Genomic DNA, 27,357 nt, shown 5'->3' with positions numbered 1-27,357 from the left:
ACCATGCTGATGGGTGCTATATGAGCACCTAGATTAATTTACTCACAAACCCTTATGACTTATTTAGATCGTAAAGCTCTTTGAGGCAGGGAATGTCTCCTACCATGTGTTGGCACAGTGCCTTGCACAGTGGGTCCCAAATGCATTTGGGGACTCCAGGCACCATTGTAGTACAAATATTTGTGTGAATTTTTACATTTACAGTTAACTTTTAAAACAAAGTTAGTTTCCTTTCCCCAGTGCCTCACTGCTTGATCTCCCCTACTCTCCATGAAGTACCTGGCTTTGATTCCACTGTTGGTTGTGGTCTTGCTTAGCCATTCCTGGGTCTTGTCCTACTGACACTTCTTCTCTGATTGGTATCTATAAGCTCCTCTAACCCCTTTTCACCCACCATTATAGAGGTTGGCATTTCCACCTCCTCTCCTTACCAGCTGCTTCAAGAGGAACATTTTTTAAAGACGAGGGGTATGCATCAGTTGATCAGCATATACTCCATGGCCCACCAGCAAATGTTCTTTGGCAGTGGTTCTCAAACTTTTTTTTTCACAGACCATTGAAAATTGCTGAGGGTCTCAGCGGACCACTTAATGATCTTTCCAAATGTTGTTTGAACCATTAGCTAACTATTGTAAAGTGCTTTGGATAAAAGCACTATATAAAAAAAAATTATAAACTTTTTTTGTTCTACAAATAAAAGCACACAACTCATATTTTCATATCAGTAATCTTACCTTTCTAATACGATGGATTTGCCCTCTCTCCCCTGCCGCGGCAGCCCCCGAGCTGGGGCTGGGAAGGAGACGGGGGTTTCTCCCTCACCACAGCAGCCACAGAGATGAGGCTGGGAAGGAGGGTCGTCTCTCCCCAGCAGCCGCAACCCAAAAGCTGGGGAAAGTCACCTCTTTCTCTGGTGGCCACAGCCCTGCACATCCCAAATTCCCCCCACCCTCTCTTCTCACCCCACTGCCTCCTCGTCCCCCCAAGGCCACCATTCACCTTACATGTGCGTCTTCTCCAGGGTCCAGGTACCTAATTTAGTGGAGATGCGCAGGCATGGCCCTTCATTCTCTCGTGTGCGGCCACCCAGGTGTGCACCTTAGAGGGAACTATCTGCGGACCACCTGAATGGAGCTCGCAGACCACTGGTGGTCCATGGACCACAGTTTGAGAACCTCTGTTCTATAGACTGTCGTTTGAGAATGGGGCTTTGCTTTTCCTCTTACCCTAAATACTGTCAGAAATAATCTGTCAAACCTATGTGCTTGGCTACACCTGTATATGTAACCACCTATATCTAGAGGCTAATCCAACAATAACTAGCTACTGTGCCAGCAGTGTTCTCCTGATTCCTCACATGTAATTATGCATCTCTTTGTGCTAGGTAGACACTTACACAATCTCCCTAGGCCTGTGTCTTGTTTTTAGAAGCATAAAGTATGTCTTCCTCTTCCTATGGCATGATAACCATGGCGAGGCTTTTATTCTTTGAATTAGGAAGAAAATGAGGTAATTAGTATGCATATGTGTGGTGGGAATACAATTTAAAACTTAATATGGATTAGGGTGATTTATTAGAGCAAGGTTAATGTGCAACTCACCATAACTCTCGCTAATTTCTTTTAGCAAAGTAACTGTGACCATATCCTTTCCACAACTTGTCATTTAAGGCTGGAAGATGAGTTTAGACTTTTAGCTTCCATCTGAATTCCCAGCTTGTGTGGTTTTAACTTTAGACACTTAAAATTTACATTTTAGTTATGTTTTTCTCTGCGTTTTTTTATTTTTAAACATTTTGTGTAAATATCTTTTTGTCATACATTACAAGAACGCTAATGGAAGAACACTCTGCTTATTATGCAATATTTATTTTTTTAATAGTATGTCAGATGACGAACAAGAGAGTGGCTGTGATACTGTGGATGGTTCCCCAGCCTCAGACTCTTCAGGACATGACAGTCCATTTGTAGAAAGCAGTTTTGTAGACAACACCAATCAAAATACAGAAACCAGAAACTCGGTTAACGCAGAAACCAAACCCGCTGTCTGCGCTGTTGTGGTGCCACCAATAAGAATAGAAAACAGATTAAATTTAGATGAGCAGATGGTGAATACAGGTAAACTAATTTAGTTGGTCTTCTCTTTTATAATAATGGGTAAGTCAGAAATTTGAGCAGCCTATTCAATAGGTATATGCACCAAACATAAGATTTAAGCTACCTCTCTCTTATTTAATCATGTATTTTACCTAAATTATTAAATCTTAATCATAAATTAATTTTTAAAATGTTTTCAAAGTTTCTTAGTTTATTGGTTTACAACTATTGCCTATTTGAATAGTTGAAAGAATTGAAGTTTTGCCTTGGTACTAGTATTTGATTTTATTTGTCCAAAGGCAAAACTATGTCCTGTTTATATCTTGCCAGATAACACATGCCAGCCGCTGATAAAAAGCCGATCTATCCCTGGAAGAGTAAACCAGCCTCCTGCTGTGGGTAACCGTCAGCAAAAATTTACATCAGCATTCCATCAGCAACCTATAAATTTCAGTCAGGTATGTGCATTCATTCACAGCTCAGAACTGTTTCACTGTCTTAAGGTTTGAGGGCCTGATTTTAAAAAATGCTGGATACCCGCAACACTGAACTAAATGGGAGCTGTGGCTCCTCCACATGTTTGAAAAATCAGGTCTCAAGTCAGTAAAAAATATGCCCGACGTCTGCAATCAAGCTGCTGAAGTCCTGAAAAATGGGCTTCTCTAGCCTATTGTGCAAGTCAGAAATATCTTCTACTTTGTCCCTAAATTAGCAGCCTTGGTAGTGATTGAACAGATGAGTTTGTAAAGATGACGGAAAAACAGCACTGGGAAAATTATTACAAACTACATTAAGTTTAGTAGAAAGCCCGAGACATGATCATATATATTTGACCACTTTTCCTCCTTCCAAATGGTAAAATATTTGTACCATGGAGTTAAGTGTAGGGCCATATTTTCAGCCTTGTTGAACTGGAACTGGAAACCCAACGTATCTGTCCAGCTGAGAATTCTGTTAGTTAAGGGGAATCCCAGAATGTAGTAGAGATGATGCATCCAGTTGTAATTCACTATTTCCCTGGTATGTTGTGAGCATAGCTGAGAAAAAAGGCACATGTTCTTCAAGTGATGGTCCTATGTGTATTCCACACGTGTACATGGTTCTTAAAGATGTGAGGTCCTTATCTGTATTCCACACATGGTATACATTGGCACCATGCACATGAGTTCAGAGATTTTTAGTAAACAGTGTCCATTGGTCTGCACATGCACAGTTGATCTCCTCATGCTCTGAACGGAGGGTAAATAGTGGGGTTTCTCCAGTTCCTTCTTACTGCGGCATCACCTGAGTAAGAATCTTCTGTGTGTCTGGCTTCTTCCCCAACTGTGTCATTCTGTAAATAAATTATAAATAATTTTTTGGTATTTTAATCTTTTAGTATGACCTGTAGTTAGTTGTTTTTTATCTTACTCTGGGGAAATTCTCCCAGAAGGCTAGGATTATGCCCATAGTCCCAGGGTTCAAGAATTGTTTTTCCTGCCCCTGCTCGTTTTCTGTGAGTGACGAACACCAGCGTTGCCTCTACTGGCTAGGCAAGGTTCACATCTGAGCCAAATGCAGCGTTTGCCACTCCTTCTTCCCTCCCAGAACTCATGAGGGTTAGGAGCTAAGACTTAAAAATCAGATGGAGCAGGCCATGAGACCCCAATCAGATGTGGACCGGGGAGATCACCCAGTATGTTGGCCTCCAGCAGGTGCACCCCTCTGAGCATGAGCTCCAGAGTTGAGGCTAAGACTTTCAAGCCTAAGGAGAAGGATTCTTGTGAGAGTAATGACAGGTTTCAGAGTAGCAGCCATGTTAGTCTGTATCCGCAAAAAGAAAAGGAGGACTTGTGGCACCTTAGAGACTAACAAATTTATTTGAGCATAAGCTTTCATGAGCTACATCCGATGAAGTGAGCTGTAGCTCACAAAAGCTTATGCTCAAATAAATTTGTTAGTCTCTAAGGTGCCACAAGTCCTCCTTTTCTTTTTGTGAGAGTAAGGGGCACTCTCTTAAGTATTGAGACAAACCTCCTTTATCCAAGCCTACTGTCAAGAGCAAAGATCCTTCCCTGACCCCTTCAAAGGTAAGAGATCCCTTGCCATGGATACTAAGGCTATAGACCCGAGTAAAACTCTGGCAAGAGAAAGTGGCACAAAGAGGCACAGATCTGTTGATTCTGGTACTGATTCATACATCTAAAATGTACAGCAAACTTCCATGGCCACTCCCTTCAATATTCAGATCAGACTCAGTGACAAAACTATCACAGCCCTGGTGGGACCCGACTTCCACTGTGACCAGAGAAGCACTAGAGCTGACCGCTCCACCAATGAGCTCACCTTGCACCCAAGGGCAGTCAGCGACCTATGTCTCCCCGGAGGGCACTTTCGCTCTCCACTACCCTCACTCATCCCTCCTCTCTGGTCCTTTACTCAGAGACATAGTTACCCCAGAGGACAAAGCTAGTCTGAAGTTGCAGGGCTGCCCTCCTCTCCCACTAGTGAGCCTGACCATTGGTACCCTCGGTTCCACTGGTAATCCAATGGATCAGAAGCTCCACAGGGGTCTCTACTTTACCAGACAGAGGATGGCCTGGGACAGAAGCACTAGGAGATTGGGGTTCCATCCTCCAGCCAGACATGACTTGCTAAGAGACAGAGCAATGCCATGGGATCCTCCCCTACTGGTTGATCCCTTGTCCCGGCACATCTGGGGCCCTTGGGATCCTTACCCTTGGCACCCAGGATCAGTACATGAGCCTTATTTACCATCTCCTGGCCAACCCCAACTAGTCTCCATCAGAGTATTGGCAGGAGGAAGGTGAATGAGATCTGATGATTCTGGGAGCAATTTCATTGTCTTCCCCAGATCAAGCAGTTATCCCATCTTTGCTCTCTCTGTCTGGCTATGTCATGCAATATCAGAAACTCCTGCAGAGAGTGGTGTATGAGCTGCAGATACATCTTGAAGAAGTTCAGGAGCCCCACTGTAGATTACTGGAGATTTTGCACCCTTCGGCCCCAGGTGTGTGGCCCTCCTGATCAAGAAGACCATCATGGATGCAGCAAAAAGGGTGTGGTCTGTTCCTGCTTCTTGTGCTACCACCCCAAAGAGGGCTGAGAATCACTACTTTGTTCCATCCTAGGCAGGAGAGTTTCTATTCTCACTCCCACTGCCTAACTCCTTGGTGGTACAAGTGGCTACCAAGAGATCCAGGCTGCAATTCCTAAAAACTACTTCCTCAGACAAGGATGGCAAATGGCTCGATCTCCTGGGAAGAAAGATCTTCATCTCCACCTCTCTTTAATTCAGGATTTCAAATTACCGGGTTGTTCTGGCTGAACACAATTTCACCAATTATACAAAGCTTTTAGATTTTAAAGACAAACTTCCTCAGGAAAACGGAGCCCACTCCAGTCCTTAATTGATCATGGCAAATTGGTGACCAAGACTTCCCTCTAAGCTGCACTAGATGCTGCAGATACTGTGCCCAGGGGGATGGCTACGGCCCTTGTTGAAAGATTCTTGGTTACAATGCTCAGATTTTCATAGGGAGGTGCAGTGTACACAATTCAGATCTGCCCTTCGATACAGTTAATCTGTTCCATGAGACAGATGAGTCTCTCCACTCCCTCAAAAACCCAAGGACAACTCTTTGTTCACTGGGCATCTATACCTGTTTGTAAGAGAAAGCATCTTAGGCAGAGTTACAGAGCAAGACCATCTTCTCAGCCTTTTTGCTATCAGTGTCCCTGGGATTCACCAAATATATCATACAAAATCCACGGTTTCCTGCAACGTCCACTGCCACACCTCACTCTAACCCTCAACTAAGGAATTTCTTGAGACAGATCTGGTGAGACCCACGTCCCTTTATTGATGCCACATCATCCCGCCCCCACTCAGTTTTTTGGAGGCCACTTTACCCAATTTGCCTGCAGCTGGAGGGCTCTAATAGCAAAAAAATGGGTACTGGAAAGTACTCATTGCAACTATGTGATTGAGTATGTCAACTCCTACCCACAAACCTCCTTCCAAGTTCCTTTTGAGGGATCAGTCTCATGAGGAAATTCTTTGTAAGAAGGGGATTCCCTTCTCCATTGGAGAGCTATAGAAAAAGTTCCACCTCAGCATTAGGGGAAAGGATTGTACTCTCCATACTTTTTAGTTCCAAAAAGAACAGGAGATGGAGACCCATTCTCAAACTACACCAACTAACTATATTTACCCCCAAAATTCTGCATGGTCACGTTGGTGTCAATAATTTCATGTCTGGAAGAGATTGCACAGATCTCGACGTGGAAAAACTCGTACATTCACATAGATATTCACGCATCCCACAGGAGGTTCCTCTTCAGTCAAGATCACTGCCAGTTCAGGGTCATTCCATTTGGGCTAGCCACAGCACCCAGGGTCTTTACAAAAAAATTTTCAGTGGTGACAGCTTGAATGAGAAGAAATGGGTTCATCGTCTTTCCATACCTCAATATCTGGCTCCAACAGGCAAGTCATATGAGGAAGTCTCATTGGCAGTCCATTTCCTGTTTCATCTACTTCCTTTTCTAGGCATTTGTGTCAATCATGAGAAGTCCACATTAACCCCCACAAGGTCCATAAACTTCATAGGAGCGACCTTGGACTTGACCACAGCAAGAGCCTATCTATCTATTGAGAGATTGCATACCTTGGGTACTCTCATAAACCAGGTCACCTTCAGGCCACAGACTGCAGTCAAAACTTGCCTGTTCTCTCCTCAGCCACATGACCTTGTGCACACATGATGCCATCTATCTTCATTGTCTGCAAAGCTGGCTTCTGTCCATTTACTCACCAGAGAGGGGCAATATCTGTGCCAAAGTGACTATTGTGTCCAAGTTCCCGGACTCTCATCTGGTGGAGAAAGTATGGATGGGGATCTCTTTCCTCACACTGACACTCAATGCAAGTATCATTATTGATACCACCCTTTTAGGTTGGGGAACTCATATGGATGATCATACTGCACAAGGACCTGGAATCTTCAGGAGTCCAGGATTCATAACAATTTACTAGAATTGAGAGCAGTCCGTCAGAACTGCAGTGCCTTCCTCCCACTCATCCAATCCGGGCATATCCAAATAATGGGTCTGTCCTCTGAATAAACAAGCAGGCGGGAATGATATTACTCCTTGTGTGTGTACATCCAGTGAACCTCTGGAACTGATGCAGCAGCCATCACATAACCCTTTCAGCAGCACGTTCACTAGGTGAGCAGAACTCCCTAGCAGACATTCTCAGCAGGCATTCTGCTGCAGACCGTGAATGGGAGATTCACAATTTGGTCCTAAACAAGGTCTTCATCCAGTGGGGAATGCCGTCTTGCGACCTCTTTGCTTTACATGTTAACAGGAAATTTTTAGCAGAAGATGTTGTTTAGCTAAATAGAAGCATTTCTCTTCTTGGGCTTAACAATGCCAATCTCCAGAATCTGCTGGAATCCCTGCTATTCTTGAGTATCTACTTACCCATAAGACACTGGGTATCTGTTTTAGTTCCCTTTGGTTTCATTTGGCAGCAATCAATGCTTTTCATTCTGCTGTTGACAGCCATACTATCTTCACTCATCCTACAGCCACTAAATTTTTGCAGGGGCTTCTTCGATCCTTCCCATCAATGGTGAAGCTCACACTCTAGTGGGACCTCAACTTCATTCTTTCATCACTCACCAGACCTAACTTTGAACCTTTAGCCTCCGGTTTTATGTCCCGACTCTCAATGAAAGTTCCCTTCCTAGTCTCCCTAATATCAGCCAGAAGAGTCAGTAAAGCTGGGAGCACACATAGCAGACCCGCCATATACTACCCTCCATAAAGAAAAGGTCTCACTGTGCCACCACCCGAAATTCATCCCTAAAGTAAATTCAGAGTTTCCCATGAGTCAAACCATCCATTTACCATTGGTGGGTTGTATTTTTTTCAAACCGCAAGCTTCTGATGAAGAGAGGAATATACGTTCTTTGGGTGTCCGAAGGGCACTGGCCTTTTATCTACAAAGAACAAAAGCTATGAGAGAGACACCTAAACTATTTGTTTTCACAGCAGAGAGATCAAGGGGTCAAGCTATACCTCTGCAGAAACTTTCTAAATGGATCTCTGGCTGCGTTATTCTTGGCTACCAACTAGCCCACATTCCTTCCCCGGAGCGGATGAGGTTTCACTCCACCAGCGTGGAGGCAACTTCTGCTGCATCTGCTAGAGATATGAAGAGCAGCTGGAGCTCCTTGCACACCTTCACAAAAGTTCATGCTTTGGTTCATCTTCTACTGCAGATACAGCTGTTGGGACAGCAATGTTACAATCAGCCATCACTTCTGTGTCCTCGTACCCATCTCCATTTTGACTACTGCTTGCTGATCTCCCACCTGTGGACTACACATAGGAACCATCACTCCAAGAAGAAATGGAGGTTAGTTCTTTGAGACGTGTGATCCCTAGCTGTATTCCATTGTCTGCCCTCCATCCCCTCTGCTGCAGATTATATCTGGATTTGTGATGAGAAGGAACTGGAGAGGCATCAGTCTGCATGACCCCTTATGCACTCAGTTCAGAGGAGAACAAACTGTACATGTGCGGACCAACGGACACTCCTTACTAAAAATCTCTGGACTTTTGCGCATGGTGCACAGGCACCACATGCGGAATAAAGCTCGGGATCACACATCTCAGAGAACCTCCAGTTACAGGTAACTAATCTCCATTTCTCCAGAAGTTCTTCAGCAGCCAGAAACACTTTGTGTGGTCCTGGGTAGTGGGTGTAATTTACAACAGCCTTGAGGTTGGTCCAAGGATCAAGAGCTACAAAGCCAATTTACTACCTCCTTAGTGCTACACCAAGTATCTCTCTGCTGCACCCCAGGATCTAGCCCATACATAATATAGAAAACTACATTTACTAAATTTAAGTTATTTTAATTATTTTACTTTGGGCATAAGAACAGCCATACTGGGTCAGACCAATTGTCCATCTAGCTGAGTATCCTGTTTTCTGACTGTGGCCAATGCCAGGTGGTTCAGAGGGAATGAACAGAACAGGTAATCATCAAGTGATCCATCCCCTGTCGCTCATCCCCAGATTCTGGGCAGTAGCTACATTAACAAAACTCTTTTAAAATAACATCTAGCTATTTGGAGGGGCAGTGCATTTAAAAACAAAACCCTGCTCATCTGATTATAGTAAATATTAAAACAAAATGTTAAAGTCTGCCATATACAGATAGGAGGCTTATTGATTATTACTTAGAATAATTCAGATTGGAAAGGATCTCTGGGTCATCTAGTACATCCTCCTGCATCATCATGGAAGGATTGATTTAATTAATCCTAAACTAACCCTAATATGATCAGTTTATTCTAACTTTGACCACTGCCAAAGATTGCAAATTCCTCCACCTTTTTGACAGACACAGTTCCACTGCAGGGCTTTACTATGATGACTAAACTTTCTCTGAATTTTCCCTGCTGTAGTTGAAGCCCACTACTACTTGTTCTATCCTTCTTATTTAATGAGACTAATAGTCTCTCTCTAATAGTTGTAAACAATTAGCACATCTTCTATGGGTCACTAGTCTAGACCTAGTTGTGTGTGTCACATACTTTTCAAACCATTCCTCATTTTTTTCCTGCTCTCCTCTAAATTTTCTCTCCTGTTTCCACTAGTTGTGCCTTTATTGTGGTGCCCATAATGAGTGCAGTTCGCCAGGTGTACAAGCCACAACTGAGCAGAGTGGAATAATCACCTTGCTTGTGTGATATATGGTTCTTGTGTTAAAACAGCATACCATTTTGTCCTTTTCTTGCAAGAGGACTGCATTGACTTGTGTTCAGTTTATACATCTACTATTCCCTTCAAATTTCATGTTCGTGGTACTATTTCAATAGCTAGTATTTTCCACTTTCTGTATTTGTTCATTTGATTATTCCTTTATATTTCTTTACAGAATTTAAGTTTATTAATTTTAAACATTTCTCCAGTTTGAGTTCATACTCTAGCTGTACTGCAAAATTAACACACAGCAATTTCTCTTTGTGGACAGGTTCAGCACTTTGGATCTGGGCCTCAGGAGTGGAATGGAAACTACAGTCATCGAAGACAGCAGACATACATTCCAGCTGGTGTTGCCAGTCATCCGTTCTCCCTTCCACATGGAAGTCCAAATCACAGTACGGTGCATGCACATTTAGCTGGAAGTACACACCTTGGAGGACAGCCTGCTATTCTTCCGTATCCATCATCTGCACCCCTTAATACTGCGGCACCTGTAGCCCACCTCCTAGCCTCATCATGTACCTCAAGACCTATATTGCAGCATCCAACCTACAATATATCTCATCCCAGTGGCATTGTTCACCAAGTCCCAGTGGGCATAAATCCCCGTCTTTTACCTTCCCCAACCATTCATCAGACTCAGTACAAACCTATTTTTGCACCACATTCTTACATTGCAGCATCACCTGCTTACACAGGATTTCCACTAAGTCCAACAAAACTCAGCCAGTATCCATTTATGTGAGAACTCGAGTACAGTATGTATAGGAAGCTCAATGATAAATGTTTGATTTAAGAAGAAACATGGTATTTAATAAATATTAGCCATGGCACAACAAGAGAATTATTTTTTGAATCATGTAGATTTGGGTGCAATTTAAACAACCTTGAGCTTTAAATAACAAAACAAAACTCACTTTTAATGTGTTTTGCACATTTGGTATAACTTGTATCTTTGGTCATATTATCTTCTTATATAGTAACTCCAGACAGGTGACTTACTGGAGCAGAATTCCAGTTTTGCTCCTTCTATTTTTTATAAAATTGCCTTCTAACTAGTGCAAGACACGTCTACATTTGGGAAGCCATTCAGTGTACAGATTTAGAGCAACAGATGCACATATGTCAGCAGTACAGTGTACAAGTAAAATGTTTGTATTGTGTATCTTGGTGTTTAAATGTTGAGTCACTTATCTAAAAAGTTGAGCTGTTCTTCACACTGCATGTGTCTTTTGCATGGGCAAAGAAGAGTTGCCTAGACATTGCTCTTAAATGTTGTTGTCCTAATACTCTCATCTGCATTGTAAACTGTTCCCACACATAGTGCCTTAAATATTTGAGGTTGTTAATGTTATTACTTATATATACATGTTGAAGACTGCAGCACTTAAAATTCAGATATTCTGATTTTTTGATAGAGTAATGCTCATTTGGGGTTTTGTGTGGTATGATTTTAGTATTGGGTGTTTTTCGTTGTCAAGGAGGCAGCATGTTTTGCTGTAGCTGAATTCTGCTGTCTGATTTTTTCAGAATGATCTAGCTTCAAGAGAAGAATTTAGTAGTGCTTAAGAAAAGTCAATTCAGTAGCTTGTAGTGATAAACACAAAACAGTATTTTATACTGTTAAATGGAACTGCAATACAATCTAAGTAGTATATTTTCAAAGTGTTTGTCTAATTGGATTTAATATGTTTAGAGGTGCAGTAGGCATGACTTTGACTAGATTATGAAAGAAAAAGCAAAATGCTCATTGATTCATGATGTGATTTCATCTTAGCTTGAGCAAACCATGCAGTATTTAATAAGTAGTAGCAGAATATTTACTATTGAAGCTTGAAAAGATGTGAGTTCTTTGTGTGCAATTTTCATTTATGCATGGGAGAGATTTTAGCCTTTTTCATTATAGTATTTGTTTTAGCTTGTTGGGGTGTTTGCTTATTTAATACATTCCGTCAGGGACGTAAATTACATGCTTTTTGCAGTTTCTTTCCTAGAAAGTTTTGTCTTTTTTGTTTTTTGTTTTTGTTCAAATGAAGTTGCTTTTGCAGCACCAAAGACTTAATCATCCATTTTCTATAAAAGGTAGCTACTTTTTTCATAGACCTCAAGTATACTGTAGTGTAGAGATGGGATTTAAAGAAGGTATTAAACAGGCTGTGTGTTAGCTTATGGGTAAGTAATAAATTGTATCATTATCTTGAATGTATCATAGATAAGCTGCTATATCATGATTGCCACTTCAGATAGCTGTGAAATTAGTTGATTAACTAGTTCTTTCTTAGCCTTCTAATTTCTGTATAAGTCTAATTACATGAAATAGAAGTGGGGGTTTTGATTTTTATTTTGCTTTTACGTTTGGAGTGTCGTAACTACTATATTGTAAATGATGGAAGTTTAATTGAATATGTTATTTTGGGGTGTTATTTGCATCAGTATTTTATCTCCATTAACTTTGGGCTCATCACTGCATATAAGTGGATGGATGGATGTAACTTAATTTTTTATGTTTTCATATTGCATTATGTAGACACTTAAGAAGCTGTAACTTGCAGGCTTGACTTAACTTTTTTTTAAACAAAAAATATTCTGGAATACAATATTTGCAGCATTGACTGGAATAAGAGTGCAAAGTATTTGTTTAACTCTGTCAATAAGCTAATAACTGGTAGATTTTTTCTTTACTCCATTAATACAAGCAGTGTTTTATTTAATGAATGTCCAAATGAAATAACTGTGCCTATATTTGATGTTGTTTTTTAAAAAATAACAAAAACTGAAATACAACAGTGTTATATCATAAACCAATACCAGCAGTACATTTTTAATCACACTGCAAAAGAAACCTAACTTTTCCCACAAGATTCAGTGTTTTTAGTAACCAACTCTATGCCTTTTTTACAAATATAAATGTATATGTAAAGTATACATTAGAAACTAAGAGTAGCCTGATTAATTTGAAATCTTATCAGCACATATATAAAGCCTAAATATATGGAGTCAAGAAAATATTCAAGTAAATTCGTCATACACCTTAACACTTCAAACTTGTACTATCTGTTCTAGCAGATTCCTATCCTCAGTTAACACCTTGGTGTTGGGAATTGAGTTCTCTTGGTGTTACCTCCATTGCAGGCAGTGGACACACCAAGAACCACCAGCACAAAAGGATTCATTTACTTTTGTATTATGATAACAAAAATTACAGTGTTCTTTATTTGGGGCCATGGGAATCTCCATTGCTTTAATATATTTACTGTACTTTTTACTGTACTTAGGATGTAAAGCTAATATGCTTGTTAAATTGACACGTTTACCTGTATGGCACAATATTATCCTATAAATTCACAAGAAAAATGTACTGTAAATGTGCCCCAAATTAAGCCTGCTGCTCTTTATATATTGTAAGAATAGAAATGTGTTTGAATTTCAAAGAACTAAATATTTGGGATTCTGCCACAACCTAAATTCTGAATAATGAAATGTTTGTGTGGTACCGATCCTGCAATAAGCTTTTGCACCCATGTGGAGTCCAGTTGACTTCAGTGGGATTTTGTGCAGGTGTCCAAGGTCCATCTGTATAGAACTGCTTTCAGGATTGGTGCCTAAATCTGTGGAAACAGTCATCCCTCATCAGTGAAGCATATACACATCAGATTGTTTTAATGCCTTTTTTAAATAAAACACTGCATGACTACAGAATTGCATATTTGCATACTATTTTAATTTGTGAATTATTTTATATGAATTTCTTGTATTCAGTTTTTAACTTTAATTCAGAGTGTTTTTATTAATCAGATATGCTACTGTATTAACTAATTCTTTTGGTTTAAATTTTTAAATTTTCTGCATTTCTAATTTTAACTTGGTTTGTGTTAAGTAAAAGTTAAATCACACTGCAAGCTGTAGGAAGATTGTTTTAGAAATACCCAAGGATGTAGACTTGATTATTAAGTTTGAATTGTTACTGTTTAACAATTTGTAGACTTGTGGCTTTTTTTTGTTTGTTTGTTTGTTTTTTTGCTTTTGGTTTCTATGCTACACTAGTTCGCCATGTAGCAATTGCACTGTGCAATATTACAATACGAGGACTGGGAAAAATTTTTATGGATGTAATGTCTCTTACAGTTTGCGATAGTATTTCTCTCTAGTTCTCAGTGATTTAAATGTGACCAAGCCTTCTGTACTTTGTCACAAAAAGCGGGTTTTCCAGGTGACTATTTTGGTGAGTGTCAAAATAAGAATTTATGGTGTATTACTGTTGAGATTCACTTTGGATTAAAATATATATTGCAGCAAATAAATTGTTGGCAGCTTTTATTTTTCACGACATCATTTCAAGGCCAGATTAAGACACGATAAAACCAGTGTGTAGGGCTCTAGCTCTTAGATTCTGATATATTCAAATGTCAAAGCTTTGCTTTATTTAAAAAACAGTATGTTTCTGACTCTTGTGGTTGTGAGGGGAAAGTCTGAAAATGTGAACCAAATACGACCAATGCCTGCATGTGCAGACAGCCAGAGACATTAACTATGAAAGATGTGGACACTTCCAAGCATCTCGAGAGAGTATTAACTCCAAGATCCGTTGTTTTGGGGGTGGCCCACCACTACCACCCCAACAAAGATATCTGCATGTGGCAGCAGAAAAGTGCATTGAGCCCGGCCCTCATATCCACTCAAGCAGATATACTCCACCTACTGGGGTAAGTGCTAAATTTCTTTTCTGCCCCCCTCCCCCCCATTCCTCCTGCTGCATGAGAGGCAAAATGGGGCTTCATGCCACTACCCCTGCCTCTCTGGGAGAAGAGTAGGTCCCCAGCCATCACTAAAGGGGAGGAGTCGAGCCACAGAATCCCCATCCCCATGTTGTGGTGTGCTAGGGCTCCAGATAGGATCTAATGCAAGACTGTATTAAGACTATGTGCTGATTTCCATGAAAAACATTTATTTTACTATAACAATCTTCAGCCAAATGGAACTAATTGTAGTTCGAGCTTGACAATATGTACAAAGGCTGTCAGCCTAAGAGTCCCCATGTATCAGCCCCATGGACTTATTTGGTTATTTTGCCTGTTAAGACAACTAAGACTCCAAACCCTCTCCGCCCTCAGGGTGGACTTGCAAAGCCCTTTCCAGGATGAAACAAGAAGTATGGATATCCCTCCTCTTTGAAATCAGAATTCAAATACAGTCTGCCAGTCAAAGCAGCTCTTTGTGTGTGTGCCTAAGTTATAACACTCCCTCCCATCTCCTTCCAAGGACCAGAAGAGATAAGCTATCACCCCCAACAGAAGGGCTTTTTCAGTCCTACAGCAGCCAGAGATGGCAAAGAGAGGCCATGGAACCAAAGAATAGACAAATATGCCTGCAGCAACAGAGATGTCTAGGAGGCTGAATCTCTTTTTCCCCAACAATGAAGTCAAATAGACCCAGGACAAGTGGGTTCAGGAAACAGTTCTTTACAGTTACTCACTGCTCCTCCCTAAGGGTGAGGGATCTTATCATGAAGTCATAGAATCATCGAATATCAGGGTTGGAAGGGACCTCAGGAGGTCATCTAGTCCAACCCCCTGCTCAGAGAAGGACCAATCCCCAATTTTTGCCCCAGATCCCTAAATGGCCCCCTCAAGGATTGAACTCACAATCCTGGGTTTAGCAGGCCAATGCTCAAACCACTGAGCTATCCCTCCTCCCTAAGTCATCATGCTGGCAAATGTATATCTTTTATCCTTCCAGATAACAGAAGAAATATTTTCAGAATCTGTATTTTATATTATTCATCATACAGAAAGGAACTGCAGGACTAAAGTACTAAAGTTCAAATGATTAAACAGCTGGATGAGGAGAACAAAATTCAGGATGAAAGCTATAGTACAAATTTGTAGCAGTAATATCTCCAGAGATACTTGCTGACATTTTGGACCTACCAGATGCTTATTGTCATATTTCCATATGCCCATAACACCACTGTCTGCTGAGGTCTGTATATGGGAACTCCCATTTCCAGTACAAGATCTCAGGGTTTTCATAAACATGTAGTAATATAAGGTTCATATTCCTGGCAGCACACCTATAGCCCTTTCCTGATAAAACTCTCATAGGGACATCATCCTGAGAAACAACGAGGTCAACATCTGGACATGCTGCAGTCCCACAGCTTTGTAATCAACGTGAAGAGCAGCTCTCTGCCACCACCCATTCGTTTTAGGTAGTCCTTCTCACCTCCCTAAAGAGAAGCTATGGCACAATCTAGATAGATGCAGCACACTGAAAATATACCTCAAATGAATGCAATCAATGAAATGTTTAACTTCCAAGTTTGTATCCTTTCACCTGAAGCGTTCAGTTCCTAGGGTATCCACATTGTCCATAGCTAGATGAAGTGCAGTGTGACTGAAGCATAAAAGGAATCTGAAGGCTTGTCTACACTTAAAATGCTGCAGTGGTACTGCTGTAGTGGTTCAGTGAAGACACTACCTCTGACAACGGATGGACTTCTCCCATCAGTGTAGGTAATCCATCTCCCCCAGAGGCGGTAGGTAGGATGATGGGAGAATTCTCCTATCTCCCTATTGTTGTCTACACTGGAAGTGAATCATTCAAGGGGGGTGGATTTTTCACATACCTGAGCAACAGTTATACCTACCTAATTTCCTAGTGTAAACCAGGCCTAACAAATGAATCCCAGAAGGAAAAAGCAATCAATGGCAAGGCATGGAAAATGCAACAGCTACAACATAAAAAATTTGTAGAGCAGCCAAAGACTACAAATTAGAATTCCTGTCCTCTGCAAATATGTCCTTTGGTAAGAAGGTGTTGCATATAGTAGTCTCCAAATAGCTGGTTTTTTATTTTTATTTTTTGAGGAAGGAGGGTATCTGTTTTTGCTTTTTAGTGATCATTTTCCCCTTCAATAATCCTGATCCTCACTACTTCCTATAAATCACAGTTTGGGTGGAATATGATCCAGAATGAAAAATCTGTTACTTCCATAACAGAAATGATCAGGTAACATTTTACCCCAATCTGACCCACTCTAGTTATTCTAAATTAGGATGTTAGGACTTTGGCCTCGTTTCTGAGTCCACAATGGGAGAGAGATGTACACAGCTAAAATTGCAAAATTCTTACCTGTTACTGGTTTACAGTGGAACCTCAGAGGTACAAACACCAGAGTTATGAACTGACTGGTCAACCACACACCTCATTTGAAACCAGAAGTATGCAATCAGGCAGCACTAGAGACCGGGAAAAAAAGCAAATACAGTACTGTGTTAAATGCACACTACTAAAAACTAAAGGAAAAGTTTAAAAAAATGTGCTTGTTTCATTTAAATTAAGATGATCAAAAACAGCATTTTTCTTCTGCATACTAAAATTTCAAAGCTGTATTAAGTCAGTGTTCAGTAAACTTTTGAAAGACCAACCATAACATTTTGTTCAGAGTTACGAACATGTCAAAGTTATGAACAACCTCCATTCCCGAGGTGTTGGTAACTGTGAGGTTCTATTGTATGGTACTAACTCTTCTTCTTGAGGTTTTTTATGGGTGCTCCACTTCAGGTGCACGTGTGCCTCATATACATTTTATTGCAGATTTTCATTACCAAAAGTTAGAAATAATCAAATTAACATAAAGAGCAAACTAGGCAAGTTATCTAGTAGAAGGCACTATACACAGGGTACCACTAGAGGGCACTGCACTAAATACATCTGCTAGAACTAACCCCTGCAGTAATGAGTGAACTAGCCATTACAACATACATACCTGTAAGAACCATTCAACTTTCATCTTTTCTGTGTGGATAATTACTAATAGTCACCAGATGGAAGCTAATTCTGGATAAGATGAATTAGTGATTTGAGGAAAAATTGAGTAAAATAGCACAAATGGGACACATTAGCTATTGCATAATGCAACTAAGGGGTTATCTACACCACGCAGCTTTTAGCGACAAGGCTGTGTCGACACAGCCTTGTCACTAAAAGTCAGCATGTGTAAATGCTCTTTGTCGGCATTTTTGTCGACAAAATACTTCCAACCCCCTCAAGCGGCATTAGCTTTGTCGGCAGGAAAGCGTTGCCACTTGCGTCGGCAAAACTGTCTTTCCCGGAGGGGCTTTTTTAAGTACCCATGAAAGACAAAAGTTTTGTCAACAACTTCTCAGTGTAGACATACCTTACCACTTCAACGGTACCAAATTAGTAAAACAAATATGTAATTTCACTTATCAGTATTGCAAGGATCTGGGGATTTGCAGCTGCAGGTTCCCATAGCTGGGATCTATTTTCCCTCCCTTGTGAACATTTAACAAAGAGAACTCCTCTTTCCTTCTGTTTTTTAAACATATTATTGTAACAAGGAGAAAATAGTACTTTCCTTTACTTCAAGTACTGTTTTCCCCATTTAGGAAGCAATTCTACTTCCAGGACCTTGGAATAAGAATGGTCATGATTTCCCCCCAAAGTATCTTTCATCTTGTTCCACGCTCACCATAGATACCACTGTATTAGGGCAGGCCTCTTAGCCTGTAGCCCAGTGGCTCTCAACCTTTCTAAACCATTGTACCCCTTTCAAGAAGCTTCTTTGTCTTATGTACCCCAAGTTTCACCTCACTTAAAAATGACTTGCTTACAACAAACAAAAAATATAAAAATTTCACAGCATGTCATTACTGAAAAATTGCTTACTCATTTTTTACCATATAATTATAAAAAAAATCAATTGGAATATAAACATTGTACTTACATTTCAGTGTATCGAGCGTATAGGGCAGTATAAACAAATCGTATGAAATTTTAGTTTTTTGTACTGACTGCACTAGTGCTTTTTATGTAGCCTGTTGTAAAACTAGGCAAATAAAGATGTGTTGCCATACCCTACAGAAGACCTCTGCGTACCCCTATTGAGAATCACTGTTCTAGCCTCCTTACCATTCACTCACACTACCTGCTGACAGCACTGCTTGTTCCCCTCTGTGTCAGGGACAGATTTAATTATAAGGCTCAGTGGGCCAATAAGCTGAGGAGAGAGCTGGTCTACAGCAGCCAAAGAAGCAGGCTGGTACCCAGGAAACTGCATTCCCCTCCACACAGCCTGAAGGAGAGGGCTAGCCATTGCTGCTTTGGCTGCTACTAGTTGAGCTACCCCTACTGCTGTTACTGTTGCTGGGGAAAAGGGGAGTGGTGTGGAGCCCTCCCCCCATGGAATGAGGCCCATTCTACCTACTGCCCCTAAAGACCATCTGCTTGCTGATCTGTTAGCCAGCTGGCTTGCCTCCACCTGCCTACCCTGGAACTCTTGCAATGGAGACGTTATTGCAAGCATACATGAGTGAATGTACTTAACCTTGGGCTTTCCCTCCCCTTCCCTTCCTCCCAGTTTGCAGTAAACTGGTGTCCAACCTGCTTCTGATTGCCCACCTGCCCCACCCCTTGGTGTTTGCAATCCTCCCCCACTTTCATCTGGCTTCTCCCCAACTGGCTACCTGTCTCCGCTGCCCTCTCTTTGTTGTTAGCTGCTTCCCTTGCCCCACCCAGGGTTTCCTCCTTATTGTTTCCTGCCCTGGGGAGCAGTCCTCCCCTTGCCACATTGTTACCTACCCCGCCTGGGCCACCTTCTCCATATGCTGCTTGGTACTGGCCCTGCCTGAGTCCCGTTCCCCCTTAATATTTGGTTACCTGCTTTTCCTGGGGCCCCCTCCTCTTGCTGTCTAGTACCTGCCCCTCCCAGACTCTCCCCTCATTGTTTTGTACTCTCTTTCCCAGTCCCTGCACTTTTTGCTGTTTGTTCACTGCCCCCTTCCCTGGCTGTTTGTTCTCTGCTGTGCCCAGTCCTGTCCCGTTTCCTCCATACACCTGAGCTTCCCAGCACTTGTGATTTCCCCTCACCAAATTGTGTCATTCTCTATTCCCTGCATCCCTCTCACACTTACAGCTGCCTCTCACCAAGTGCAGCCAGAGTAGTCAGTGCCCCCCACCCCCCTGAACACTGCCTATTATGCCCCACACCCTCCTTGCTTTATTTTGTTTGCCTCTTTCTCCCCCATATATAGCCTATTAGGGAGGAGGGATCAGCCTCCATTTTCCCTACCTTCACCCTTCCCTTTAACATTTCTACCCTCCCCTCCAGGGTCTAGTCCTGTCACCTGCACTCGGTGGCAGACCCTGACTTGGCCATACCAGGTGAGCCTTCCACTCCCACAGCTTTGTCTGGGAGACAGGGGGAGACTGAAGGAGGGGGAATCCCTGCCATTGCTGCCACGTCCGCTTTCTCCCCCATCTGTCCCTGCAGCTATCACCACTTCTGGTACTACCAGCACCCCCAGTGGACTGGCACAGAAGGCACAGGACGGGTCTTTGCTGCAAAAACTCCTGCCATCACCAAGGGACCCCTCGGCTGGCAGAAAGGGGGGGCAGAAAAAAGGTCTAGTGCTCTGCCTAGAAGGCTCCTTTTGTGGTGACAGCTGCTACCACTGCAGCTCCCCCTCCCCTTGATGTCTCTTCTACCAGCGAGCGTCCTTCCCTTCTAGGGGTGCTCACTCTTCAGCCACTAGAGTTTATGCCCAGGTGGTCAAGGCCCCACCTACTGCCTCATCGCTATCTGCCACAACCGCTCCTCCTACTGCTGCTGCCTCCTCTTCCAATATCAATGGTGGCCAGGGCCCCTTCACCAACCTGACAAGGAAGCACTGTGTCTGTTGCCTCCTGGTGGTAGGGAGACCAGATAGAAAGTGTGAAAAATCAGGACAGGGGGTGTGTGGGGTAATAGGTGCCTATATATTTAAAAAAATCCCAAATATTGGAACTGTTGCTATAAAATCGGGACATGTGGGTCACCCTACCTGGTGGTCACCTTGCCCCACGTCAAAACTGATGTGCGGGCATTGGCACAGGTGGTAGGGCCCCCGGCCAGAATGGTGGCCTCCAAGAGGTATGTGAAAGTCATCTTCTTCCTGACATTGGAGGCCACCGCCCAGGAGACAGTGTTCCTGAGTCTCAGTCTGAGTAACACTGCTCTAGTGTTTGTGGGATGCTCCAGGCTCAGTTGTGGGGTGAAGTGGAACTGAGGAGAGAAGGAATAATGAGCGGTTCTGTTTAGTTATGCTGTAAGAAGATGGTTCTGGAATTTCTGCACCCCACTGTTGACTGAAGTCCCTTCTGTCCAGGAATATATTATTTTACTGATTTCAAGAAAAACATTTCTTCTTAGGTTTTTTTTTTTTCCTTTTTTTTTTTTTTTTTTTGGTCGTGCTAAAGAGAAAGTTTGAACCCTAAGCAGCCCAGATGAAATATTTAGGCTTTTCAATTTCCAACTTTAGCCAGGTGTGCCACTGAATGGGGAGAAAATGTTCTGGGGGAGGAGGCTTAGCAGGTGGCTGAGGGAAAGGGGCTACTGATTGGGGGGGAGAGGGGCGGAAGAGAGGGGAAAGGAATTCCCTAGCCTCACAGAGCAAAGAGCTGTAGAACCAGGAGTCATCCTCCCTTTGTTTACAGCGGTGCGGGGGAGGGGGGGATGTTTCTGCCATGCTGCGCTGTAAGTCAGCCCTGCTATATGTGTTTACTTCCTTACACTTTTCTGATTTTTATGCTGCTACTTCTTCTTGCTTCAGATAAGTTGGTGTCTGTCATAGTGATTTGAGGTGCTCTCTCACCTTCAGGTTTTGAGTCCTGACTTCTCAGCACACCCAGTTCTTCCTGGCCTGGATAGAGAATAGCAGATTTTGCAGTCTGAAGTACAAGGCGCCTTAAGTGAGTACAGCCCTGGCTGATGTCTAGACCCTCATAGATATTTTGCAGTTGTGTGTGAATTTTGTTCTGATGAAAGATTGGCAGCACAGGAGACTGAGCGTGAAATCCTGGCCCTATTGAAGTCAATGGCAAAACTCACATTGCCTTCAATAAGAGCCATCATTTCTGAAGCCCTCTGTCTCCAGAACAGCAGTAGAACCCCACTATTCCATTTAATGACATCAGTGACTTGGAGAGACCCTTTAAGGGGTGAGTTTACAGTTCAGTGTCTATCCCCTTTCATTACTTGTTCCAAGACTGATATTGGTGGTGGTTGTATTTGTGCTTTTGACACATGACCATTAGATTGAAGCCCTCAATTAGTTCCACAGAGGCCAATGAACTCCCATCCATTGTAGTAACTTTTAGATTCCTGCCAACTTTATATCACTGCCAGAGGAATGGTATTTGAATTAATATAGCTTAATTCATATGTTAAAAAATAAAAGACCCCTGCATCCTGGTGCCTTCACATAATAAAAAAGGTTATGAGAAAGACCAGGCATATGTACTGAAACTGCCATGAGTGGGATGTCAATAGGATAAAAAAAAAGTTGGGGTAGGTGCCCCTTTCATTCCTCTGGCCCTGTGCTTGTACCCACATCATTTTCAGGTTCTTGTGTATTTTTTGTTGTATTAAAGGCTACTCTCTCACATTTGGGCTTTAACAGGCTGTGGGCTTTGCTGAGACGGTCAGCTGTAACCTCTTCCTTATGCCCCCCTTAAGTTATAGGGCAGGGCATGGTTGCAAGTAGACTAACAATCTCTGACTCATTTCTTTGTGCTGTTTTAATTTAAAATGGTCACTCATTGAAGAGAGAGGTGGAAGTAGCATTGCTGCCTGTAGGACAATACCCCAAAACTCATGAGGCGGGAGGGGGATAGTCACAGCTCAACAGTTCCAGCAGGGTGGAGGAGAAGCTATGTCTTTTATGATTTTATTAAGATCCTCTCATGGGCCACAGTCCACCTTCTCCTTCCAAGTATTGAAAAATCCCATTATGCAGTGGGAACTGGCTGAGACATGGCTGGCTGTTCTGGTTTGCCACCTTTCTGCTCCAAGATGGGTGTGGTGGGTAAGATCTCTTCCTTGGGCTCCACAATGCTGACATGGTCTGGCAGGGGTTTCTTGGGTCCAGGCTTCCCACCTGGGTCTCAAGGCACCATAATCTTTACTTTAATACCCCGCATACCCTGCCTGAGGAGGAGGTGGCGCACAGCTGTGTCGACAGAGTCGTTTACAGGGTCTCCACTGTGGATCATCAGGCCATCCACAAACTTCATAGACTTGGCTCGCTGGCCTCTGAGTTTACCGGCCACCACCACCTCACAGCCCTGAGCACCACTCTCCATGATGAAGCGGAGGACACCACAGCAGGCTCGCCGCACTGCTAACCCTCCCCGAAGTTTGTAACGCCAGGGCCTCTGCGTGGGCAATAGCACACAGACCTCTTCTCAGCATAGAGCTATGGGAGGCCCTTGGCTGATCCACCCCAGCGTGCTGTGCCCCCCGCCCCCCTTGGGCAAGGGCTCTGAGGCCGCACAGAGAAAGGGGGACCCGCTCCGAGGGAACTGGTCCTGGGCGTCAGGGGAAAGACGCTGGCGGGCCAGAGCGCGCTGTGCCCGAATAATCCTTGCCAGGGCGGGACCCCGGTGCCCCACGCTGCACAGCGGGGCGGGGCCGGGTTCCCGGTGGCTGAGGCGCCCAGAAGGGGTCCCCCTCGGCCCGGCAGCGCCGCCTCCGCTGCTCAGCTCCCCGCGCTCGGGAGCGGGGCTGGAGTGGAGGGAGGGGGGAGGCGGCTGCCTGCTACGTGATTCCTTTGTCGCGGCGGCGCCCTTGCCTGGCTCAGCTGCACGCGCGCCCCAGCCGCGGAGCGCGAGCCGGAGCGGAGCAGCCGGCGAGGGGGCACCGGCGCCGCGCCCCCCGGAGCCCAGCGTGGGCGGCCAGCGGCAGCGCGTCCCCCGGCCGGGGAGAGGCGCGGGCGCCATGGGGTCCCCCAGCCTCAGCCGCTCCTCGCAGTCCCTGCGCCGGCTGTAAGGTGGCGGCGGCGGCGCGGCGCCCTCTCCTGCACCCTCCCCCGGGGCCGGGGGGCCATGGCCAGCGGAGCTCCGTGAGCCGTGGGGCGGGGGACTCCCGGGCGCTTCTGGAAGCAGGGAGCGGCATTGATGTGTGAGCCCCACAAATGGCTCTCGGCGCGGAGGGGGCCGATCAGAGGTGTGAGCATGCCGGGCAGCTGGGGGACCTGTTTGCCGCCTCTCTGCCTTGGGCAGCTGGCAGAGCCCTAGGATGCCCTGATCGGCGGAGCTCCCAGCCACCTACCAGCCACGGGGCCATCTCCAGGGCTGTCATGCTGATTGGGGTGATCCTAGCCCTTTTCCAGAGTGTCCAGGCTGAGCAGGGTAAGGAACACGCAGTGATCTTTGAGTCCTCTCCGGAGTGGTGAATGCACTGAGCAGGGACCACTCTCTTGCCGGGGGGTCGGGGGGCTGGTTTCTTACACGGAGATGGCTGCAGGGTGCATATCCATATTTTTGTTACAAGCTACTGCAGTGTCAGAAACCTGCCTTCGGAAGACAGTACCATTCATTGAGAGGGGATGGGTTTGCAGGGCGGTTCGGGTTTGATTAAATAAAAGTTACAGCTACCTGCATATTCGCCGTACTTCACTGCAATGGCAAAGGGGTGTGTTATATTTGGTATATGTCTATAATACATTGTTTGGTAATGGTGAGATAAACTGATAACTGAAGTCCAACATATGCTTTGTAATATGTTAGCGTGTAAAATCCAGACTTCCTCCCCCTTCCAGCAGAGGTTAAATATAATGGAAGAGAGGCATTCTAGCTGTTTTTCTTCTTTTTTGTAGAAGTCCTACAACATAAGGAGCTCTCTGGTCCTTTTTGGCCAACACAAGACTAATATCATCCTCTTTTCCTGCGGGATAGTCTGCTTCTATTAGCTCTTGTACCTGGCAGGGAAAGAGAGACTGCAAGAGGCTTTTGTTAAACTACAGGATCATTTCCTTTGTGGGCATTTTTTTTGCTGGGGAGGGCAGGTTCTTATGAGATCTCAGTGTAAAATCTCAAATGCAATTTAGAATTCTAAGTATGTCTAGGTTATATTTTTCTTATTTCCTTGACTGTTTTGGAAGTCCATTCTATATTGTCTTTAGTTTTGGTAGTAATAATTTTACTAGTTGACCTCAATGCAAGAATAGTTACTGTTTGGAAAGAGCAGTGGGCATGTGTATTGAGTGATAATTAGATGTATCATACTAACATTTTAGATGCCAAGAAGTGTAAATCTAAGGCTATGCTAATACAATAGAAATTGACTAGTACCAATATAAGGCTAAATTAGTGCCCTAGCTTTAAAAAAGAACACAAATGTATACACTGCCCTATTTTTGACAAATCTCTTGTTGCTTATTGTATTTCTATTGCTGTTTCATGTTTGCAGATAAATGGTAAAATGAATACTGTAGTTGGCTAACTAAGAGGTAATTCAGTTTCTTTGATATAGAGCTCTCATATCTAGATGCTTTTAGAATGAATGTACGGTAATTGTGTGCAATTGATGTAGGGTATGGCTATAATGTAATACAGATTCTAATTTACAAATTGTGAGTTTAAAAAAAACCAGTGCTTCGTACTTTACTTGCTCTGAATTTACAAATACTGTAGTTTGATTTATTTATATAAGATAAATTATTCTTTAGAAAAAGAAAGGGAGTACTTGTGGCACCTTAGAGACTAACCAATTTATTTGAGCATAAGCTTTCATGAGCTACAGCTCACTTAATCGGATGCATACTGTGGAAAATACAGAAGATGTTTTTATACACACAAACCATGAAAAAATGGGTGTTTATCACTACAGGTTTTCTCTCCCCCCACCCTACTCTCCTGCTGGTAATAGCTTATCTAAAGTGATCACTTACAATGTGTATGATAATCAAGGTGGGCCATTTCCAGCACAAATCCAGGTTTTCTCTCCCCCTTTCCCCCCAACAAACCCACTCTCCTGTTGGTAATAGTGGGCACAGGATCAGGGGACTAGACATTTTTCTTTTAATCTATAAGCATCGTACTTGACAACTCAATCTACATTTCATATTAACTCTCATATTAAGTCAAAATTATAAAATGAAATAGATCCACTTTCATAACTGAATTTTTAATTTGGGGAAGGCAATGGGATATAATGCTTTTTTCTTGTTAAGGTCTCTACATCATTTATTCTGGTTAGTAGTGAACAAAAGTATTTACAATATGATTGCTCCTTGATCACCTTTGTGAAATGATAATGAGCTTACCTTTATGTGTAGTATTTCATTAAGAAGACTACCAAAACATTTGCAAAACTATATATGAATCACATTGCCAATAGTGGAATAAAAAGCTGATAATTTGCTAAATAGCATATAGCAAAACTACGTAACAGCAGCATAATACAGGAAGTGAAAAATACTGACCAATTTTTTATCTAGTGTAAATAGGAATGATACATAATTTTGAAATGAAGCAGTTGGAACATAATTAAACCTATTGTAGTTAGTAACATTTATGTAGAGCTTTGACTGAAGTTACAAATACAGCATCCTTATATTTATATGGACTTCTGATTAATTTATTTTATTGTCATGGTGTTGAATTTGAATTTTCATCAGCATAAAAGCTTCTGCTTTCCATTTAGATATAGGTTGTGAAACAGATTGAATCTACTGTAAATATGTGCAGCCAAATTATCTGCTGGTGTAACTGGCTCAACCACTAACCATTGACTTCAGTGGTTGTATCGGTTCTTATACTAGGCCCATCACTGTGTTATCTGAGTGACTTCCAATGGTGCAGTAAGCAATGTAACTATTATTTGTTATGTGTTATTCCTTCTCCAGGCTTCTCCGCGGGGGGGAATTTGCACAATATGTTGTTGTTGTTGTTGTTTTAATGTATAGTTTGTGAATGGCCTATTGTGTGTGAAGGCAAAGAAGTGTGCTTTGTTCATGGAGGGGAAAGAGAATATGGTCTATGGTTGCCCTGAGGTCCTGAGCAATTCATAAAGAAGAACTTTTGTGAAAGTGGAGTTGATTTTTAAATAGTGGTTATGTCCTGAAGGTTGGTGATGGGGGATTATAGCTACCAAAAATACATGTGTCCACTGACCTTGGTAGAAAATGTGACATGAACTAATTCCCCTGCAAGGAGCTCCTTACAGGATCAGTCTTTCTACCTCTGTGCTTGTACAGAGCCAAACACAACCGGGCCCCAGTGTTTTTTTTTTTTCCCATAGATATTTAGGTCAGAAGGGACCATTATGATCATCTAGTCTGACCTCCTGCACAACGCAGGCCACAGAATTTCACCCACCACTCCTGCAATAAACCTCTCACCTATGTCTGTGCTATTGAAGTCCTCAAATCGTGGTTTAAAGACTTCAAGGAGCAGAGAATCCTCCAGCAAGTGACCCATGCCCCACGCTACAGAGGAAGGCGAAAAACCTCCAGGGCCTCTTCCAATCTGCCCTGGAGGAAAATTCCTTCCCGACCCCAAATATGGCGATCAGCTAAACCCTGAGCATATGGGAAAGATTCATCAGCCAGATACAAAGCCTTAGAGAAAGCAACAGATCCAAAGCTCTCTTGTGTGTAGGTAAGCTCAGGTGGGAGAGCATCTGGAGCT

The 27,357-nt window shown here is 43.0% G+C and overlaps 2 protein-coding genes, 1 long non-coding RNA gene and 1 pseudogene across 12 annotated transcripts in view; 2 read left to right on the top strand and 2 right to left on the bottom strand.

Moving 5' to 3' along the window:
- HIPK3 (homeodomain interacting protein kinase 3) overlaps positions 1 to 14,186 on the top strand; it is a 154,571-nt gene extending 140,385 nt beyond the window's left edge. For 7 of the 8 annotated variants that reach the window (XM_048853458.2, XM_048853462.2, XM_048853464.2 and 4 more), the window contains 3 exons: positions 1,882 to 2,117; positions 2,427 to 2,554; positions 10,154 to 14,186. In XM_048853458.2, coding sequence (XP_048709415.2) covers positions 1,882 to 2,117; positions 2,427 to 2,554; positions 10,154 to 10,630 — 841 coding nt within the window. In that variant the 3' untranslated portion in view covers positions 10,631 to 14,186. Of the gene's footprint in view, positions 1 to 1,881; positions 2,118 to 2,426; positions 2,555 to 8,389; positions 8,804 to 10,153 lie in introns of all 8 variants that reach the window. The other variant, XR_012668909.1, reaches the window with a different exon arrangement.
- Positions 1,853 to 24,114, bottom strand: LOC125638141 (uncharacterized). Of its 2 annotated transcripts, XR_007357162.2 has the most exons (5): positions 23,996 to 24,114; positions 17,017 to 17,123; positions 8,187 to 8,395; positions 8,016 to 8,107; positions 1,853 to 3,429 (listed from the first exon to the last, which is right to left on the bottom strand). It is a non-coding gene; the product is annotated as an uncharacterized LOC125638141 (long non-coding RNA). The 2 variants fall into 2 exon arrangements; XR_007357161.2 differs by lacking the exons at positions 8,016 to 8,107; positions 8,187 to 8,395.
- Positions 22,600 to 23,268, bottom strand: LOC125638139 (small ribosomal subunit protein uS3-like; annotated as a pseudogene).
- Positions 23,618 to 27,357, top strand: part of KIAA1549L (KIAA1549 like) — a 210,698-nt gene continuing 206,958 nt past the window's right edge. Inside the window, exon 1 of one of the 2 annotated variants that reach the window (XM_075129442.1) lies at positions 23,618 to 24,075. In XM_075129442.1, coding sequence (XP_074985543.1) covers positions 23,859 to 24,075 — 217 coding nt within the window. In that variant the 5' untranslated portion in view covers positions 23,618 to 23,858. The remainder of the gene's footprint in view (positions 24,076 to 27,357) is intronic. The other variant, XM_075129443.1, reaches the window with a different exon arrangement.

The sequence above is a fragment of the Caretta caretta genome, chromosome 6, assembly GCF_965140235.1.
Source record: "Caretta caretta isolate rCarCar2 chromosome 6, rCarCar1.hap1, whole genome shotgun sequence".
Taxonomy (NCBI): Eukaryota; Metazoa; Chordata; order Testudines; family Cheloniidae; genus Caretta; species Caretta caretta.
Note: the sequence above shows the minus strand (reverse complement) of the source record. Positions and strands in the feature narration are given on the sequence as shown.